Source organism: Callospermophilus lateralis, chromosome 10, assembly GCF_048772815.1.
Source record: "Callospermophilus lateralis isolate mCalLat2 chromosome 10, mCalLat2.hap1, whole genome shotgun sequence".
Taxonomy (NCBI): domain Eukaryota; kingdom Metazoa; phylum Chordata; class Mammalia; order Rodentia; family Sciuridae; genus Callospermophilus; species Callospermophilus lateralis.
Window position 1 is genome coordinate 130,234,650 of NC_135314.1, and position 20,810 is coordinate 130,255,459.

The window sequence follows — 20,810 nt, forward strand, 5'->3', positions numbered from 1 at the left end:
ACTGTGCTCTCTTGGGCTGGGGATGTAGCTCATTGGTAGAGCACGTGCCTAGCATGTGAGGCTCTGGGCTCCATCCCCAGAAAAGAAAGTGCAGCATTTTAAATCTTTTTTCTCTATCATAAAATGTAAATTATTCCATTCCACAAAGGGGTAAGAGACATAGGGTTCTAGTTACTCTCTTCTTATTTTTAACTGAGGTTCTTTGTGAATGGATTAGAACTAATTTTGGTCATGAAAATGTTCTGAAGTGGGAAAAAAAAAAGTCAAAATTGTAATCTGGTTAGGGCTTTGGGTTATTTGGGTTATTTTGAGGTACTGTGTGGCCAAAGCTGTGGAGTAGTGGTCTCAGGCCATTACTTGTATATATTTACTTCTCCTTTCTCCCCTTTCTCTATCATGCACACACAAAAATCTGTATACAGACTTTTAGTATTAGGATTATTGAGAAAGGTGTCAGTTTTTCCCATGTACTGTCAGAAATTGTTAAAGTTTTAATCACTGCATCAAACAACATATCAAAAAGTGTCTAATGGTGACTCCAAATGTATCAGGGGTCTGGGATCAGAGTTACCATGTTCCCTGTGCCTAGTTTATATTATAGCTGGTAGATACTAGTAGCTAGGTGGGCCTCCTTTATTTTTTTCTTGGGATACTTGGGTATTGAACCCAAGGCCTTGTGCATGCTAGGCTACAAAAAGTTTTTTAAGTTATCAGTGTTACATTTTTTTAAGTGATTAGGTTGTTACACAATTAAAATAAAAAGATTTTGTTTTCATTAGGTGTATTTATTAAAAATGAATTTTATATTTTATTACTGTAGGAATTAGAATCCTTTTGTTATTGGTAAGGCTTAGCATTGATGGTAACCTTGCTTGGGAATGTGTGTCATCCTTATCAAAGTAGTGGTGTTTTTGAAGGGAAAACAGTTTGGGTTCTAATGCAAAGCTGAAATCTGTAGAAGACTTTCAAAGTTTAGAGAACCTAGAAAAAAGTATTTCATTGGTTTTCTGGTAGTTTTCTTGCCTTTGGGAAGTTGTTATAAGAATGGAAGGATGTTGATATTGGCCAAATTATGTTGTTATATTGTGTGCATGGACAAATGTGTAACAACAAATCCTGTCATTATGTACAACTGTAATGTATCAATAAAAAAATGTGTGTGTGTTGGGGGTTAATGGAAGGATGGATGGTTTATGTAGCATTCCCTCCACTGCTCGTAACAGGAAATGTGAATATCTGTGTGTGCTCTGTCTTGTAAACCTGTTTTTTTTTTAGAACATTTAGATCAAAGGTATGCAGTTGCATTTTTAGGGGCTCATTTACATTGTTAGAAGAACAAGGGTACTTACTTGAAGGGCTTAGGAACTGGTGACTGAAGAGATGTCTTCTTCCTCCATTTGTTAAAACATTGCTTTTTAGATTCCAGGTACAAACTTTTTCCCTAGTGTTTCAACTCAGTTCATTTGCTTTGGTTGAGAAAGAAGAGTCCCTTTGGGTTCTTAGAATATTGATGGTAGAGATGTCTGTGAAGCAAGTTGTCTCTTTCCTTGAAAAAGGGCTGTATGGCCAGAATGCCTTTTTGGAGTGCCCAATAATCCTTGTTTGAGGGGTGCTTTGAGTTTCTTGGGGGACATGTGTGTGCTTGTCTCAGCCAGCACTGATGAGTCTGACTGGCCCACAAAGTCTGTGCTAACCTAGTTTATAACCTGCTTTGCTGATAGTTTTCTTCTGTGTCCCTTTGGGCAAGAATTACCATGTGGCCCACATGGGTCAAGCCTCTGTGTTTGTCCTAATGACCTCATGCCTTTTTTTTTTTTTTTTTCAAACCAGGAAGAGGAAGAACAGGAGGAAGAGGATGATGATGAAGATGATGATGACACTGATGATTTAGATGAACTTGACACTGACCAGTTGCTGGAGGCAGAACTGGAGGAGGATGACAACAATGAGAATGCAGGAGAGGATGGGGACAATGACTTCTCTCCCTCTGATGAGGAGCTAGCAAATCTTTTAGAGGAAGGAGAAGACGGGGAGGATGAAGACTCTGATGCAGATGAGGAAGTGGAACTGATCCTGGGTGATAGTAAGTATAGGGCAGAGTTTGGGCTGAGCCTTGGCACCCGAGGCAAGGTCCCTTCTCTTGAGCCATCCCAACCCAGAGGGTAGCTGTACCCAAGTTCTTTGCCCCATAACTGCTGATTCACTACTGTGATCTCTTAAAGAAAAGCACTCTGACATCACTCATTCTCTGTTCTCCAGTCAGACTGTACTCACATCAAATGTCTGTGAACTCTCACCTTTTAAGCAGAGGTCAGCAAACTTTTTTTGTAAAGATGCAGTAAATATTTTCTGCTCTGTGGGCCATATGGTTTCTGCTGTAGTTACTTAGCTGTGCTGTTGTAGTGAGAATGCTGTCACAGATAAAAGTAAATAGATGATTGTAGCTGTGATCTAACCATTTTTTTTTTCTTTCTTTCTTTTTTTTTTTTTTAAACAAAAATAGGTGGTGGACTTACAGTTGTTAGCTCCTGGTTTAGAGGGTTAACTTGAGAATGAAAGGTCAAAGTGTAGCTGTCTTAAGAGGACCAGAGCTGGAGTTAGCTGCAGCTCTTCATGACTGTTGTTCCTTTCTGAAGTTATAAAGAAATTAAGGCTTCTTGTGGAGGACCCCTTTCCTGTCTCCTTTGGTTAATACCTCCTGAAGGCCAGTGGACAATGTTTCTCTTTGGCATCTGTTTTTTTCATTTCCTTTCCGCACTCTTATTCTAAATATTGAAGAATAAGCTCCAGTTTTTCTAGTAACTTTCCATTAGGACAGGTGTCTGAAGTCAAATTTCCTGCCTTTGCTAATGAATTTTGAATAAGCCAACTAATAGTTTTAAGGTTCATATGCTTTGCTGTGTTCTTGCATGTCTCAGGGTAATATTTTCCTCATTGCAAGAATGTGTCACTGTTGAAGACCTGTGCTAGCTATGGTCCTGGTTATTTGTAGTGCTGCCACACCTGACTGGGGAGTAATCCCTGGAGATCCAGCTATTTTTCATGTAACAGACCTAATCAGCATTCTAGCAGTCATAGTAGATACTTATCTTCTAATGATAGCCACTAATCACATGTGGCTATAAAATTTCTCAAGTTAAAAATACAGTTATATTTAAATCTGCATTTCAAATGCTTAGTAGCCACATGTAGCTACTATGTTGAACAGCCCATATGTGGAACATTTACACTGTTACAGAAATTAACAAATGCCAACCTTCTGTGTTAAAGATGACTAGTATTTATTAGCTTCCATTTTTGATTCTTAAAGGGACACAGGGCAGGGTTTTTTTTTTTTTTTTTTGGTACCTGGGATTGAACTCAGGGGCACTTGACCACTGAGCAACATCCCCAGCCCTATTTTGTATTTTATTTAGAGATGGGGTCTCACTGAGTTGCTTAGTACCTTGCTTTTGCTGAGACTGACTTTGAACTTGTGATCCTCCTGCCTCAGCCTCCGGAGATGCTGGGATTACAGCGTAGGGCAGTTTTTACCAAACTTTTTTTGTCATATGTGAGTAGTGAGTTATGGAGGATAAGTTACAACTTCCTTCAATTATAAGGTAGGTTGGGGGGACTAGCCAACAGTATTGCTAATGGTGGTGCCCCCAACATAAGTTTGTTTTCTGTACTTTTTTGAAAAAGAATAACAAAAATACCCAAACTTAAGGTTTATACAAGTTTCCACATAAGCCATACAAAAGGGTCAGAAGCTAATTTTGAAGGAGGGAATCTGTACTTGACAGTGAAGTCACAATGTTGTTAGGACTGTGATGGTTCTCCCCAGTGGTGGGGGTTGAACCCAGGGCCTTGAGAATGCAGGCAAGTGCTTTACCACTGAGCTAAACCTTTAGCCTTGTGATGTTTGTTTAATGTTTCCATTTGGTTCAGTCAAGTTTGTTCATCCATAGTGTCCAAATAAAGTTAGACTTTAGCTGGGTGTCATGGCACTCAGTGGTAGAATGCCCCTGGATTCAACCCCCAATATTGGAAACAGCAACAACAACAACAACAACAACAAAAACAAAAACAAAAGACTTGGCTAGAGTGTATAATCTGAAGAACTGGTTATCTGCATTTAACTAATACGTTTAGATCACCAGAAAAAACAGGGGAAGAGCTCATAAAATTAGAACTACCCAGCAAAAATAAAAAGCCAGACACAGTGGTGAACACCTGTAGTTCCAATTACTTGGGAGGCTAAGGCAGGAGGATTGCAAGTTTGAGGCCAGTTTGGGCAACTTAGTGTCACAATATAAAAAATAAAGGGATGGGAATATAGCTCAGTGTTAGAGTGGTTGCCTAGTATGCATGAGACCCCAGTTTCAATCTCTAGTACTGCAAATAAATAAATAAAATAAAGAAAAACACCCACACTTCCACCCTAACCTGGACAACTGCCTTCATTCACAGTGCTGTATCCTTATACCATGATGGGGAAAATGAATAAAAGCAGAGAGCCTCTGCTGTTAAATGTTTTCAACAATCCAGATGATACTTCAGTTTCTGCTCATGCTTTAGGACAGTGAATCAGGACAAGTCAGATTTACTTCATTTAAGGACTGAAGATGTCTGGGGTATTTTTCTGTAAGTTTCTAAGACTGTTCATTAAGTGCAAAGAAAAAAAAAAGGAAGTCTTGGCAGAACAGAAGTGATGTGCACTTCATGATGAGATTGATTTAAATACTACTCATGGCATGTAGCCTAGTGCATGCTTTAGCTATTTCTAGAGGTTGGTCTTTGTTGCTCTTCTGCTGCTCCACTACATCTTTTACTAATGGATCATCTGGTTAGGGGCACTTAAGAAAGCCTGGAACAGTAGTAGAACGGGGCAGGTCCTCAGACTGGAAACAGCTTTTGCTTTTAAAAACATATTCTTCCTCACTTGACTGCATTAGGGTGATAAATTTTGGGCATGATATAATTTTGTTAACCATCTGTTATGGAAGGAATAGTTCAGTTTAAAAGCCCCTCCCTGAAAGGGGGAATTCTGTGGGCCAGCAGTGACCACATGAAGTTAATACATGTTGCTTTTTTCCTGGTTTTGCTGATCCTTGAGCAAGCCCAGTCATCAGATTCTGAGTTTGCCTGGTCTTATCTCCCTTATCATTCTTCATTTGAATATAAAGCCTCTCAATTTGCATTTGGTAAAATTACTTTCTCCTTTAGACAGTTCCTCCTCTCCAGTCAAAGTTAATCTGGGAAACTCTTAATTCTAATTAGTTATGAGAATATTGTTAATTTAACTCAGGTATGAATGTTTTTGATAAAATAGATGACATCTTGATATTTTAGTTCAACCTCTAGACTTGAGATGGAGATACAGATGGTATCTGTAGGCTGTACTCCATTGCTCTTTCTCTGTTATGTAGCAAATCCACAATAGCTGTAAATAGCAGAGCACGTCGATGCCCTTGGTTTTATTAGTATTTTACTTCATACTAATTTTCTAGAGCAGGGTAGCTGTTGACCTTTTGGAGTTTTTGGAACCCTTTTAGGATATGATGAAAGCCATAGAAATAGAAAACACATAATGGATCCCCTGGTAACCTTGCCTAGGTCCTGGATTCTGCAGGAATCCAATAATTCCAGATACAAAACCATAGCCTAGGAACAGAAGCATCTTGACTTAAAGAGTCTTTGTGTCTTGACTTGTTAGCACCTGCTACTCCCATTCCCCCAGGTGCCTGTATCAGTGGCTTAAACACTGCAGGAATTGATAATAATTAGATGGCCTTTGCCTTCAAGGCCTTTCAGAATGGCAGGTTCCATCCAGGGTCTGGGATTGGGTCACTTCAACACTTGGAGGATGAGGAAAGATTGGAAGGAGGATGAGGAAAGATTGGAAGGTAGAGAAAGGAGTCCAACCACCTGGCCACCAGGTGGGGAGTCCATTTTCAAGCACAAAAGGCTCTCAGATACTGAGCCATTTCCTTAAAGAGGCTTGTGTTGTGATCTTCATGAAGCTGCATATAGCATTTCTTATCTGTGATAGGGAATAGTGAAGGGTCTTATCTGTTCTTCGCTGTGCTGGGAATGAGGCCCTTGGCCTCCTGTGTTGTAGGCAAGTGCACTACCATTGAGCCACATTTATGGCCTCTGAGACCTTTTATTTATTTATTTATTTATTTATTTATTTTTAGTTTTAGATGGACACAGTGTCTTTATTGTATTTATTTATTTTTATGTGGTGCTGAGGATCAAACCCAGTGCCTCACATGTGCTAGGCTAGCACTCTACCACTGAGCCACCACCTCAGCCTACCCCCACTTTTTGAGTGGAGTAGGATTTATTCACATAAGAAGAAAGAAAACATCCACAGGGTGACAGGGGACCCAATAGCAGGTTGTCACTTAAATGTATTAGTCTAGGGGCTTATGCAGCTACTGGGTGGGCGCTTGATCAATATCTGTGCTAATCAGAGATCCTTATTAACTCTATTTCTTTGTAAAAAAAAATTTTTTTTTTTAGGTGTTAATGGCCCTTTAGTTTATTCATTTATTTATATGTGGTGCTTAGAATTAAACCCAGTGCCTCACACATGTTAGGCAAGCCTTCTACCACTAAGTAACAACCCCAGCCCCTTAACTCTTAAATAGTAATAGCAACACAGCTGATGGTCAGGAGGTCTCAGGCAGGTGAGTCTGGCATAGTTGGCTCATGGAGTGAACCAACATGAGAATTCTTCAGAGATCTTCCATAGGCACCTGGCAAGTCTGAGGGGGGCGCCAGGACACAGTGTGTGCTTGGCTTTGTGCGGGGAACCCCCCGCTGCCCTTCCTCATGGAGCTTCTGCAACCAAGAAGCTGCTCAGGTGTGGTTTGTTCAGGTGTGTCTGGTATCCTTTAACTTCATTGTGTTTTCCTACTCCTCACCAGTCAGGCCACATTTGTGTCCAGTTGGATCACAAACACTGCTTTTTCTAGCCATCCTTATTTTCAGGACTTTGCCCACTTCGGCGCCCCCCCCCCCCCCACACACACACAAAGGAGCTTGTAGAGGGTGGGGTTGTGGCTCACAGGTAGAGCACTTGCCTATCACATGCGAGGCTCTGGATTCAATCCTCAGCAACACATTAAAATAAATAAATAAAATAAAAGTATTGTGCTCAACTACATTAAAAAAAAATATATATATATTTTTAAAGACGCTTGTAGAGAATGAAGGAAGATTTGAGAACATGCAATCCCCCCCCTCCCCCCCCCCCCCCCCCCCCCCGCTTGCCCAAGAGTTGATTCAGGCACTTGGGAAAAGTTGATAAGAAATTCTTTGCAACTTGCCCCAAAGTCCTTCTCCACATGCAACATCCAGCATAGGTGGATGGGACATGTGGAGCCCTCAGGCTCAGAGTTGGTCTGTCCACTTTCCTGGGAATGTTGTTAAAATTGTTTTATAGCCTCTTGTATTGAATAATCAAAGTGGGCATTGAAGCCTTTACTTTTCCTTCACTTAGCCACATTGGAATCCTTATCCACATTTCTCTAATTTTATCTGACAGACATGGTGTAACTAATGATCTTGCTTTGTGGGTCCTTTTTGAGACCACCTAGTTTCATTTCTGGAAGTGTTAATGTGTTGTTTCCTGCCTGAGAAGGCAGAAGGTCGAGCAGGGGCTTCTTATCAGAGATAGTACCAACTTTCAGGGTTTAAGAGCTGCTCCCTGTTTGCCTCCTGCCTCATTTCTGGGTAGTTTGTTCCTTCTCTGGTATGACTGATCTGTACCTTTCTGGAATTTGTTCCCTTTAGATTATATTCAGAAATGGCAGAGGACTGAATCCTAGGACCATTCCCTCTGCCTTTGTGTGGCCTTCTGAGGACTAGAGAAGGGAGTGACTAAGAAGGTTAAGAAAAATCTCTTGCTTGGACTCAGCTTGCCTTTTTAGTAGTCTCAGGGTCAGGAAGGCCAGTGCCCATCCCTTTTAGGATACCAGAGGGCCTTCAGCTCTCTTCATCCTTGCCCTTTGTAGTCCAAGTTCTATGGAGGAGGCTTCATGGGGCACTTGTCCTGTCCCTCTGGGGCTTCACAGGCAGAAAGCAGAGCCTTCAAGAAGTTCAGGCCCTTTGAAAGCTAAGAGAGCAAAAAGGTCCCAGAGCTGATCATTGTTGCCAGCAACAGGTGTGTTCTCCAGAGCCAGCTCCAAGGAGTTAATTGATGTGTTTTCTTCTTTCTGGAAACTGGTAATTAACACTGCTCAGGCATAAATGTATGTGGCTGCAGGTTCTTCCTATAATCCTAATGCATAATCTAGTCTCCCTTTTCTTACTTTTTAGCTGACAGCTCTGACAACTCTGATTTAGAAGATGACATCATCTTATCTTTGAATGAATGAGGAGCCATCACCACTTGGAAGGAAGAGATGATTGGCAGGCGAGAAACTGAGTCAGATGAATTCAGAATACCTTCCCTTCCCTTTCTCACCAGGGCTGTCTGTCAAGGACCTGCGTGCCCTGCATTCAGAAGATTATGGTTTAGAGTCTCACTGGAATCTGAAGGTCATTCTAAAATAACAACAACAAAAAAGGCAACAGGGATTAGGCCCTATTCTGCTTCCCCCACTTCTCCTAAGATGGACATATCTTTCCTCAAGGGAAAAAAAACAAAAACAAAAACATGTCTCTGGGGTTATTTCACAATATATTTTCTTTGTATAATGTTCTTTAAAGAACAAGAAATAGTTTTTTATAAAACTTAAAAAACAAACAAAAAAAAAAACAAAAAAAAAAAACCAGGCATTTATAACTGAGGGTATGAACTTATATCCACCAGGTCTCTTGTCCCTGCACTTCATTTTCTTTGGAAGAAAATGATGTTTAAAGAACAATACAGAGGCATTTTTACATACGTATTTAAATGAAAAGGAAAATCGTGGTTTCTTAAATTGATAAGGATTAAGAATATTTTATTATAAATATAATATATGATTTTTTAACCTGTTTTGTTGCCTCATATTGCTGTCAGGTTAATTTGTTTTTTCCTTCATGCCAGAGGTGGGAAGGAAGGCGCTGCTTATTTGCTGAGTAAATGCCTAAATTTACCCACCTTCATGGTTTGGGGGCAGCATGGTCATTGTGGATATTGGTTTTGTGGAGTCGAGGGAACTTAGGATGTAAGTTCACTCCCTCTATTTTTCTTTGTGATTCAGTTTTTCAAAAAATTTTTTTCTTCCCTTTCTCCCCAATGTGGAAATTACAAATCAAAGGCCTTTTTCTTTAATGTAAAGTGTATTTATTTAAAAAAATACAAAATAAACTACAAGTCTGTCTTTGTTTATGGCCTTTCCCTGTTCTCTTTTACCTAAGTGAGGTGTTCCTTTACTTGCAACTCTTGCCAGGTCATATGGAAGATGCCTTCTAAGTCAGAACAGGGTGCTGGGAACATGTTCTCCCCTGGAGAACAGTAGCTCGGGCAGTGTCTGGCCCTGGCCTGCAGCTCTTGGGAGGATCTTTTTCTGCAGAGTGATATACAGGGGCAGAGGGAGGAGCTCAGCATCGTCCACTCTGGACACATCTGTTTATCCCCATGTTCTAGATCAAGAAGGCAGCTCCTGAGAAGGGATTTAGTGGGATTGGAAAGGCAAGGGTTCCTGGCAAGCTTTGGAGGAGTTAGCAGACAAAGCTAAGGAGAGCATTTTGACCATCATCATTGTTATTTCGTGACTGTCATCACTTTCCTGAAAGGGACTGTCACAGGGGGCTTGAGCAGTTAGCTGTGCAGTCCTGGTGGTTGAGGAGCAGTTAGGCTGTTTGGCCTATGTATAAACAGTAATCACTGAAGAAAGCACCAGTGGTTCCTCCTACCTTTTTGCTCACCCCTCTCTGCTTTCCTTCCCACAATAAATAGAAGACTAGTCTCTCTCTTTAATTTTGCCCAAATAACAGCTTCTTAGGTTTTTTTTTTTTTTTTAATTTAGATATCATATAGCTAAAAAGAGGAGAGAGACATTTGGTTGTGAAGAATTAAACAAGCAACACAAGAAGGCTAAAACTCTCTAGGGACAGGTGCAACAGCCGGGCTCAGAAGCAATGTACAATTTGTCATACATTCTGAGGTGGGCCTGCACTGTTGCGGGTACCTTTTGGTCCTCCTGAGAGCAGAGCTTTCACCTCTTTATTTGCTTCCTACCTCAGCTTTAAATGGACAGTTAACACTAACCAATAGGGTAGTTTTACTGCCGGTACTGAACATACCAGAAGAGAGAACAAGTTACCAGTCAAGATCCAGTAAAAGCACGTCATTCTATTCACTAATGCAGCTAAGCAGTCTCTCTGAACCCTGCCAGGGACTCATGGGAGCACTCACAGGTCTCAGAGGTGGAGACGGGCAGTCTACTAGGAAGCACAGTTCTGGTTGACTTGACAACACACCCTTAGGAAAGTGCCCTAAGAGGCTAAGAAAATGATATGATTTGCCAGGAAAAAACATGTAGAAGAGTTGCACACCACCAGTGATGTCAGTTTGCCTTCAAGCAGTATCTCAGAACTTGACCCCAGTTAGAGGCACTGGACACCTGCAGTTGGTTTTCTTACTGGGGCAGTGTCACGAAACAGCCATGGTAAAGAGGTCACAGAACTTGCTATGTCTTTTAAAAATATTTTTTAGATGTATAAACCCTTATTTTATTCATTTAATTATATGTGGTGCTGAGAATCAAACCCAGTTCCTCACACATGCTAGGCAAGCGCTCTACCACTGAGTCACACAGCCTCAGCCCAGAACCTGCTGTGTCTTAAGAGCTAAAAGAAGGAAGTGGTTGAGGTCCAGGGAAGAGGAGGTCTGTCGCAGTGGGGTGTGGCCCTTCACCAAAACTCAGTGGTTGTTTTTGGGTAGAGGGAACTCCCACCCCTGGGGGGGGTAGATAAAAGGGGTAAAGGCTGAGGTGTCTTCATTCAGGTTTCCTAACATGTCTCTTTGCTGCCTGGGAAAGCTGGTGGTGTATTTTAGGTCCTCAGCACTTACTCTGAAGGAAGATGGGTAGCCTAGATGTACCAGGGCAGCTGAGTCATGTTACATAGGCATGTCAAAAGATATGCAGGAAAAACTCTACAAAGTACCTTTAACAAGACAAGGCCTACTCCTATTTCTAGGGATTCCAACTACTCTGGAATGTTACAGGTGTGTCCTGCTGTGCCTGACCAACTTGCTTAAATACCCACAGCTCAAGTAGAAACAGGCAAATAAAAACAGATCTAACACTTTCTGGTATTGATGTTTTTGTTGTGAACATGCTTATTCTCTTGTACTAGTAAAGCCCAGCAAGTGAGTATTTCCTTAAGCACTTCCCTTAAGGAAATTTCCAAATTTCCAGTGTCTCTGAAATAGCTCTGTCCTTGTGGACAGGCAATCCATGTAGCCTGCAGAGCACCTCTCAGATCCCATCACTTGCTGGCTGGGGTAGTGGGCTGCACCTGGAGGGTTGGCATGGCTAGGAGAAAGAACCACTTTGAGGGTCATCTTTCACCAGAGTGCCCACCTCTCATCCATGATCATGATCCTTTGGAATATACAGGTTCCCATACATTCTGGAGAGTGGCATTTGGGCTGTGTTCTATGGTGACAACTGCTGTGGGTTCTAAGTTTTCCTCTCTGGTTCTGACACTGCTGAACTCAAGTTTGCCAGCCCTGGTCTTACTACCTAATAAGACAAGCAAAGGCAGAATTCTAAAACTCCTTCAGGCTGCCTTTCCCTCCAAGGTAGAGAGTGCCTCCCCATCCTTTTCCTCTCCAGCTGGGCTTGTGTGGCTTTGACACTGCCCAGCACCTCAGCCACTGTGGCCTCATTTTCTCCAAGGAGAAATACCCATTTCTGTGTTCTCCAATTGTATAAGAGCAAGAAACCATTATGTCACTTATAACAGGTATCTTTCTAACCTACTTCACTCAGCTGTAGAACTGAAAAGTACTCCCGACCGGGGATTAGTTGTACTACACTAAAGCTCTAGGCATGACTGGGCGTAGTCCCATTCTATGGACACCAGCCCTGAAGGACCAAACACCCCCAAATCATAAATACCTGGGTAGAGTTAACCATGGGAGGGCTGGGGAAATAGTTGGTAGAGTGCTTGCTTTGCATGCACAAGGCCCTAGGTTTAATCCCCAGCACCACATACCCCCCCCCCCCCCAAAAAAAAAAACCCCAAAAACAAGGCAGCTTGCTTCCAATTCCCTATTCCAGCATAAGGCCTCCAGGGGCCCTGGGAGTTGGAGGCAGCTGATTCCCACACTGGAGACCCCTGGGCTAAATCAGAAGGGAGGCTGCAAGCACTGAGACTCCCTGGCGTCAATATTGCACTGTTCTTCCCTCACGTACAAGATCATGCAACTGCTGAAAACTACCCACTGTTGAATAGGCTTATGGTTGGGGGCTTTGTCTGATAGCCACAGCTCAAAACTGATGGACACACACTTGTGCAGGGAAAATGAAATCCAACAACCAATAGCTATTGGCCCAGACCCCTCAGGCTCACCCCCTCTGCACTGGCTTTTACTCAGGCTGGTGCAATATGGGGCTCAGGACCCACACTGAAGCCTGTCAGCCCTCAGTTAAGATTAAAACTGAGTGTGAGAACAGTTAACTCAGCATGAAGAGATGGGAGTCACTGATGCAGCAGGACTTTTGGATCAGTGCTGTTGCAAACATGACATAGGGCATACACTGGGTAAATTGTCCATTCTTTTAAGAAAAAAAACTTGATTAAACAGGACTCTGAACGGATTAGAAATCCATCCTCTGACAAAGGCTTTACTGACAACTTTCCATACAGTTAGTCAAAAAATAAAAAAATACAGAATACAGCAGACAGTATCTTGTACACTAGAAGTCAATGTAACAGAGTCCCTTCTCATAGTTGTTTAAAAAAAAAAAAATCCCCCCCCCCCAAATCTAAGAACTTAGTTTTAGTGGTGGACAGAACTTTGTTCCCCTTCAAATAAACCAAAATAACCCAGCAGAGAATTCAAACCAAGGGAGTAGGGTTGAGAAGGGATCAGATTTTAAAATAACTGCTTTTGTGACACAAACATGGAGCTGGAAAAGACAGGTTTTGGGCTAGGCAGAGTCTCTCACTATAACTATCACCATGTGCTCTTCTTCTAGCTTGCCCAATGTCCTCAGTGCTGACTGGAGGTACTGCTGTGAAAAGTCGCAGGGAGGGAAGGCATAGAGCATGCCTGTGCTGTCTCTGCCCTTGGATCCACCCACTGGCAGGCTGATCACCCCTGCAGCCTGCTTCTGTTTCAAGTAGGAGACCAGGTTCCTGAGAAGCCGCCTCTGTAGGCCTGGCTCCACCGTGGGCATCCCCTCAGTGCCAGGCCCACTAAGGGTTGCCTGGGTGGCTAGGAGCACTGCATAGCCATTGGGGCTCCCCTGTTTGATGCGACGCGTGACCTCGTCCAACTTAGGCTGGTCTAGTCGAAGGCGCTGGGCAATCTTCAGTTGAGTCAGCTTGCTCCCGGAAGAGTGGTCTTTGAGGAGACCACTGATAACTCCCTGGTCCCCCTCTAGGATGTGCATAGATGTTGGAAAGCAGCTGTTTTTCAACACTAGAAGCCCATTCCAACCTAGCTGCAGTGTCTGAGCATACTCTGAAAGAGTCTTTAGTTTTTTGGTCTCATGTTTTGGCTCTTCAAGAGGCTTGGTCTCGGCCTCAGTGGTCCGATGATTGCGGTCGCTCTCTCTTTTCTTCCCGTGAGAAGAGTCTGGGGCTTCATGGTGGTGGTGGTGATGGCCCCGCTCTTCAGCTCCGTGTCTGCTGTTGCTAAGGGAGTTGCTGCCGGATTCCTTGGTCCCTTCACTGGAGTGGTTCTCCTTGCGGCTGCGCTCAGGGGTGCGGTCTGAGCCACGTTCAGACTGCTGCCCACCACCCTTGGTCCTGCTCCGTTCCTCATAAGGAGAGTGGGTTGTCCTTCCACGGTCACTGGAAAGGCTCCTCCGCTTGCGCCTCTCTTCCCAGGGCTTGGGCATGCCCCGGTCACCATCTCCCCCCCAGCGTTCACCACTACGGCTGCGCACAGTGCGGCTATAACCTTCCAGGCTGTTTCTGCGATCAGAACTTTTACTGGGACTGGTCCAGTCCCCTTCCAAAAAGGTCCGGTCTCGGTCTGAGTATAGAAGGTGTGGGGGGGTCCTGTCCCGCACCCTCAGGTCCGCATCCAGGTTGCGGTGCCTGGTATATCCATCAGTGAGAAGCTCATAATGCACAGGGAGGGGTGAGGGCTGGTACTGCTGGGGATAACGAGTTTCCTCTGCTTTGGCAAAATCCACCCGCAGCCTACGGTCTGGACCACCCAATGGAAAGCCCCTCATTTTAGCACAGGCGGCCTGGGCTGCGTCCAGGCTCTCATACTGGATGTAGGCAAAGCTGTCTCCTTTGACATGATCAATGGTCCGAATGCTTCCAAAGCGATCAAACTCCCGGGCCAAAGCTGCCAGCGAGGTGTTAGGTCCCAGGCCACCCACCCATAGGCGAGTAGTGGGGTTGGCCTTGCCATAGCCTATCTTTATGGGGTTTCTGCCAATCACCCGGCCCGACATGGCCACCTTAGCCCTGTGGGCCATGTCCAGGTTCTGGAACTTAAGAAAGGCGTAAGCACCACCCTGACCACGGGCAGGCCTTTTGATGACCACCTCCTCAATAATGCCATACTTCTCAAAGGCGCGTCGCAGCTCCACCTCAGACACGCTGTGGTCCAGGTTCCCGATAAAGAGATTTCTAGTGGCCCGCTGGTCGTCCTCGGGCATCAGGTCCTCCTCACACACTGCCGGGTAGCCGTAGGGGCGCCCGCGGTCATCATACAGTCCGTAGTAGTCCAGGGCCCGCTCCCGGGATAGACCCACAGCAGCGGCGGCGGCAGCATCCAGGGCGAAGGCTGCAGCAGCGTGGCGGGCACGGGGTTCCCGCAGGGGAGGGGCGGCTACCGGGGACAGTGAGCGCTGTTTGTATTGATAGCCTCCATGGAGCGGCAAGTAGCCGAGCGGGTCGGCGGGCGCTGGCGGCCCAGGGGGTGGCGTGGAGGCAGCGGCGCTGCTGCTGCTGCTTCGCCGGCTGCTCCCGCCACCGCCGCCGCCCCCACCCCCGCGCAGGTACACCGGCTCTACCTTGAGCGGGCGGTCGTACAGCAGCAGCTGGCGGGCCAGGGCGTGCTGGCGGGCCTCGCGCGCGTCCTGCGGGTGCCGGAAGTTCACATAGGCCACGCGGCCCAGCTCTGGAGTGTGCGACAGGCGTAGGCTGATCTCGCCAAAGCGCTTGAACTGGTGGAAGAGCCGGTCCTCCAGGTGCTCGGCAGGCAGCGCGGGACTCAGGCTGCTGATGAGCAGCGTCTTGTATTCCGGTGCGGCCGTAGAGCCGGGACCCGCAGGTTCAGCCCCGGGAGGCGGTGGGGGCGGCGGCAGTGGAGAGGCGCGGGGCGACGCGCCCGAGGCGCCCGGGTCCCCCGAGGCCTTGCCGCCGCGTCCCCCACCGCCGGCGCCAGAGCTTGAGGAGCGCCCGCTGCTCGCACGGTGATTAGCGTCGCCGGCGCCCCGGCCGTCGCGATGCCCTCCTCCTCCTCCGCCGCCGCCGCCGCCGCTACCGCGGGGTTTGTCACGGGCTCGCACTGGAACAGGGTGCTTGGTGCCGCCGCCGGAGGCCTTGTGCGCCGCTCGCCGCCCGCCCGCCTCCGCCTCCCGTTCGCGCTCCCGCGGCCGCTTTGCCGACGATGACGAGCCACGCCCGCTCGGGCTCGAGTCTCGCTCGCTCTGCCGCTTCATGGCGCCGGCGCGGCGGGCGGGCGGCCCGTAGGCCTTTCACAGTGGCGGCGGCAGCCGCGGCCCAGGAGGCAGCGCCCCCGGCGCCGCCATCTTGGACAAAAGGACTCGGCGCGGCTGTGGCGGCGGGGCGGGGCGGGAGCGGCGCCGAGGGGCTGGGCGTTGCGTTGTCAGGCTGCGCCGGACTTACCACGTGACTTCTGTGGGCGGAGAGGGGGCTACTCTGGGCGTACGTCATCGGGTTGCGCCGCCTTGTGCCACGTGATCTCGTTGGGAGCAAAGGAGTGGGTCGGACAGCGCGCCTTGGCGCCACCGCGCGGCCCCAGTGGACTGGGCCTCGTGCTTTCAGTCTAGTTTAGGTGCTCCGGGTCTGGCTAACTTCTTCTATGGGTGCTGGAACCAGTGCTGATTGTCCATGGGTGTCAAAATCCGGGATCTTGACCCAGCGGGTTTTTTATGTATATTTTTCCTATCCCCTGCCATGTTGTCTTCTGACTTGGGCCCAGAGTTGACATCCCTGATCCCTGTCCAAAACCCACATCTCCAGCATTCTCTGCATTCAGTTAGTAGTCCTGGAAAGGCCTTGAGAATCGTGGCTATGAACGCAGTGAGACCTGGCTGGGTCTGGTTCAAGCACAGAGATAACGCACCTGCAGAATAGGCTCCTTTGTGCCACTAGGTCCAACCTTCTGCTGTGGGCATCTGGGCAGCCAAGTTGGAAAGGCAGGGCTGTGGCGCCAGGGGCAAAGGAAGCCAGAAGTTGATGATGCCAGTAGTTAACCATTGCTTGCCATGCTGATCTCAGTGGCCAGAACTTTGTTCACCCCCCGGGAGGGGTGGGGTGGGGTGGGCCAGGGTGCTCCAAGGATAGTTGGTGGAACCATTGCAGACCTGTAGGATGAGGAAGAGCACACCCAGCTCTTTCCTCCTATAAAACATTTCAGCAGATATAATAGGAAAGGTCTTGGAAGAGACAGCAGTGAGCTCCATGGACAAGCTGTTAAGAAGGCCCTTTAGCAACAGAAAACTTAGCAAACAAACAGATGAAGTGATCTGAGGGTAAAGACCAGCTGAGGAAAGTTCTTTTCAGGTGGTTTCTGTGGGTGGGAAGAGCAAGTGTCTCAACTGAGCCACAATTCTTGTTGATAACCAGAGAGCAGCTAGACACCAGATTCCCCATAAGCCCTAAGGACCTCCACTGTTATCTAGGGTACACAAAGGCAAAATGCAGCTCTTTCATGGCTTATTTGTATAAACCAGTGCAGCAAAACTCCAAGTAGGTGTTAGAGGGTAGTACTAACATTAGACCTAGACCACAAGAGGTCAAAGAGCTGAAGTTTTAGAAATGCCAATACTGAATACATGGGTATCACTGTGGAAAACCACATTCCATGCACTCTATTCTGCTTGTACGGAGTCCTCCCAAGTACTTTAGACTCAACTTCTGTACTTAGGAACTGTGCAGCTTCTAGCCTCTCCTACCGACAGGAGTTGGGGGTGTCAAATCTGCCAACATCAGGCTGAGGTGCCTGATAACCCTCTAGTCCTTCAAAACCCAGTCACATCAGCTGGTTTCAGCCCGTGTGACCTGCCCTGGTATTTTCAGCACTGGTGGGCTGAGGGACAGAATGGGATATACCCCCAAACTCTTTGCAAACTGGAAAGCATCATCTGGTAGGATCCTCATTTTGGGGTGAAATCTTATTTCAGCAGTCACTTTATCGCTCCAAAGACAGCTAAAAAACTTTTTTTTTCCTTTAATAAAAAAATCCCAGACACACTTTGAAGTCCTAGAGTAAACCATCAATAGAAGGAAGTGAATCCCCCCACGGGGGCACTGTAGAGCCAGCATCATCAGGAAAGCTCCAAGCTTCAATCTGATATTGTCAGGAGCCCACTTAAAAAATAAATTACAAAAAAGGCCGTTTGGGACGCTACAGCTGAACTGTTTTTTTCCCCTCAGGTGCAGCAGGGATGGGGCAGACTACAAATCAGTCCGAGCACTGGCTGCCTTGGGGGCATATTTAGGCATCAGTTCATTTATCTTCCGGATGTAGTCAGACTTTTCTGCACACCCTTTGCAAGTCTCCCCCCAGTCATCCAGGATCTTTTTCAGCTCTTTCACTCGGAGCTTCTTCAGGTCCACTGTGCTCAAGTCGATTTGCTTGTCTGCAATGGAGAGTAGGGAGAGTTAATGGCTGAGTGGGAGCACCCAAACTCCTCAAATGTCCCATGACTGGTCACCCCCTGCATGTCAAACCATCCCTTAAAACAACCAGCCCTGGGCGGCAGAGGAAAGACATCTATAGATATATGCAGAAGTGTCAGTACCTACTGCCCCAAGAGGGAACTGACCCCTTCATTAGGAGAGCTGCCTCAGACTATGAGTGTCATATACTATCAGCCATACAGTATGAAGAGGCCCTACTCCCATCCTCTATGTGCCTCTTGCACAGTCATTAGTGAATGATACCTCTAGGTTGGTGACTCAGCAGATAGATCCCCTAGTCTCCATTCATAAACACAGACCTGGAGTCAGGTGTTTACTCTATGACTAGAGTGACATGGAACCAGCCAGATGGCCCCATTATCAGGATCACTGAAAAAACAAAGCACCCTTGACAAGTGAGTAAACTTAGTCACTTGGACATTTGAGGCATAATAAAAACACTTGGGTTTAAATTTTGCCGAAGAGGTCCTGATTCTTTCTAAAGATTGGGATTGTGTTTTGGCCACCACAAGTGGTCTCAGCCAGAGATGCTATGGCTCCTGACACTCTTGGGCTAAAGATTACAAGGTCTTTAGAAGCTGCAGTATAACCAAATTGTTAAACACAAGTAAGATCACATTCCTTCTCTGCTCAAAACTTCTAATGCACCTAACTTCACTCAGGCTAAAACCAAAGTCTTCATCAATATGCAAGGCCCCTGTGATCTACCTTTCTATCTGTCATGCCATTGTCTGCCTTTAAACGTCCTACTTTGTTTGCATGGAATGTTTTTCTAGTAGCTAGCCTTTTCGCTAATGCCTGCCTCCTCCAAAGTTTGCTGACATGACACCTCCTCAATGGGACCTACTCTGACCTTCACCCACTTTGATACTAGGTTCTTCCCCATCCCGTCATTGAGTGCCATCTATGCTATATACCTGACTCACTATGGCTCTAGATCACTACCTTCCATTCCAAGGCAGAAATTAAGCTCAGAGGTGCATAGCATTGTTGAAAAAGGTCTGGCCATACTCACCATACTTTAGCTCACAGATCTGGCTATCCTTCTTCTTTAGCTTCTCACATATCTTCTCCACAGGGATGTGGTGGGCCAGGGGCTTGGATACCTCATTGATGATCTTGGTGGCTGCATCATCTGTGGCCCCTATGTAGTAACACTACAGCAAGAAAGGACAACAGTCTTCAGGGGTGGCACTTAACATTTCTCTCTGTCAGAGCCTCATTTTGGGTCTTAACATATGCTCGGTCTCAACTAAAAGCCACCAGATGAATTCAGAAGTCACCAGGGTTCAAAACTTTAGTAGAGAAAACCAAACCAGAGACTGCCACAGAGATTAAAGATAAAAAAGCCACTGCTCCATGGGGCTCTTGTCCTTGAAGCAGTCCTGGCCCACTCTGCAGGTATCCTGTTAACTTCTGTCCTCACACATACCATGCTCTTTCAAGCTTCAACACTCACACTGGCTGTCTCCTCTGCCTGGGATGATTCTACTCCACTTTGACGATGACCCTTCCCTCACTGATTGTTCTATCTAATCAGCATCCTCCCATCACTGAATGATCCTGGTCTCTCTTCTACATGATACCCATTTGCTGCACTGTTTGTCTATTAGTCATTTTTCTACCTTGATGTGCTTACCTCACAGTAAGTGCTTAATAAATACTAATAAGATAAAAATATTACACCTGAAAAATACATGCCACTTGGGTGAGGTCAAAGGCACTTCACTCCCACATTAGTTTTCAGACAGAATAGCTGGCCCACAGAGAAGTGGAAGATAAACACGAGCCAGGGCCAACAGAGAAGGGTCACCAGCTACTCACCAACCGATTCTCTTTGCCTCTTGCTTCACGGCAGAACTTTATAAGTTCTTTTTCAATAGTGGCTGGTGAGAATGTGACATCTCTATCTTTGAGGTCCTGGTAAAATCTTCCCAGAAAAGAAATACAAACTGGAAAAGAGAGGGAAGGGAGATGCTCAGCAATAACCAAATCGTCTCCCCATTCCAACAGGAAGAAACTCTTATAGGACACAAGACACACATCATTAGAGGTCTTTCCATCACTGTTTTTCTCTCAGGTACCCACAGGTGGACAGAACCCTGCTTCATGTTGCTGGGGTTTCTTTGTACACTCAGAGCATGCGAGAAACAAGAATCACACCCAGTGACCCACAAATGATTCTTCCCTGCTCCTTTCATCAAGTTAAGCCGAAAGTGAACACGTGTCCTTGAGACGGGGCTCACTATGACCTCATAAATGGATAGACAGGAGGCTGAAGAGAAACAAAATGCTGCTCTTTTCCACGTACACCACCAAAACCCAAGGAGCAGTTTCGCAAGGCCAACAGATTGGCGCGGTACAGAGGACCGGCCTTTGGGGTCTTAGACCCGGGACGCTCCTGGGAATCTCTGAACAATAATGGGAAGGGACAAAAACTCCGATGTGATGTGGACTTCAGGCCAATTTCTTTGTACGAACTAGTCTCCACTTGTTTTCATCCGACCAGTGTTTTCTAGGCCTGGGAAATATTTTCTAGGCCTTTCCTCTGGTGGACCCCGCTGGGACCAGTCGCCGTCGCCCCCGCCCGTTCGATAATTTTTGGGTTCAACGCCGTCGCGAAGCCGATCATTGTGTGCAGACCCCGGCCCCCCGCACCTTCGCAGTCGCCTGGCCGCAGCGCCCCGCTGCCTGGCAGTACGCTCAGGGCCAGCGCCACCGCCAGCCCGTGCATAGCCCACATCCTCCTCCGCCGCTGCCGCCCGGACTGAACCGCACCCGCCGCGCTGCGCAGCCTT

General features: G+C 46.4%; 3 protein-coding genes across 3 annotated transcripts in view; 1 reads left to right on the forward strand and 2 right to left on the reverse strand.

Moving 5' to 3' along the window:
• The window catches only part of Dcaf1 (DDB1 and CUL4 associated factor 1), a 69,499-nt gene extending 60,189 nt beyond the window's left edge, over nt 1-9,310 (forward strand). The window contains exons 23-24 of the mRNA XM_076867362.2: nt 1,831-2,083; nt 8,311-9,310. Of these exons, the coding sequence (XP_076723477.1) occupies nt 1,831-2,083; nt 8,311-8,369 (312 nt within the window). The 3' untranslated portion in view covers nt 8,370-9,310. The remainder of the gene's footprint in view (nt 1-1,830; nt 2,084-8,310) is intronic.
• Nucleotides 9,311-12,181: 2,871 nt separating this feature from the next.
• Nucleotides 12,182-16,420, reverse strand: Rbm15b (RNA binding motif protein 15B). Its single transcript, XM_076867595.2, has one exon. The coding sequence runs from the start codon at nt 15,783-15,785 to the stop codon at nt 13,086-13,088; it is 2,700 nt and encodes an 899-aa protein (XP_076723710.2). The 5' UTR covers nt 15,786-16,420; the 3' UTR covers nt 12,182-13,085.
• Nucleotides 16,421-17,524: 1,104 nt separating this feature from the next.
• On the reverse strand, nt 17,525-20,810 carry Manf (mesencephalic astrocyte derived neurotrophic factor). The gene is made up of 4 exons (XM_076868262.1): nt 20,671-20,810; nt 19,837-19,964; nt 19,028-19,169; nt 17,525-17,951 (listed from the first exon to the last, which is right to left on the reverse strand). The coding sequence occupies exons 1-4, from the start codon at nt 20,753-20,755 to the stop codon at nt 17,767-17,769; spliced, it is 540 nt and encodes a 179-aa protein (XP_076724377.1). The 5' UTR covers nt 20,756-20,810; the 3' UTR covers nt 17,525-17,766.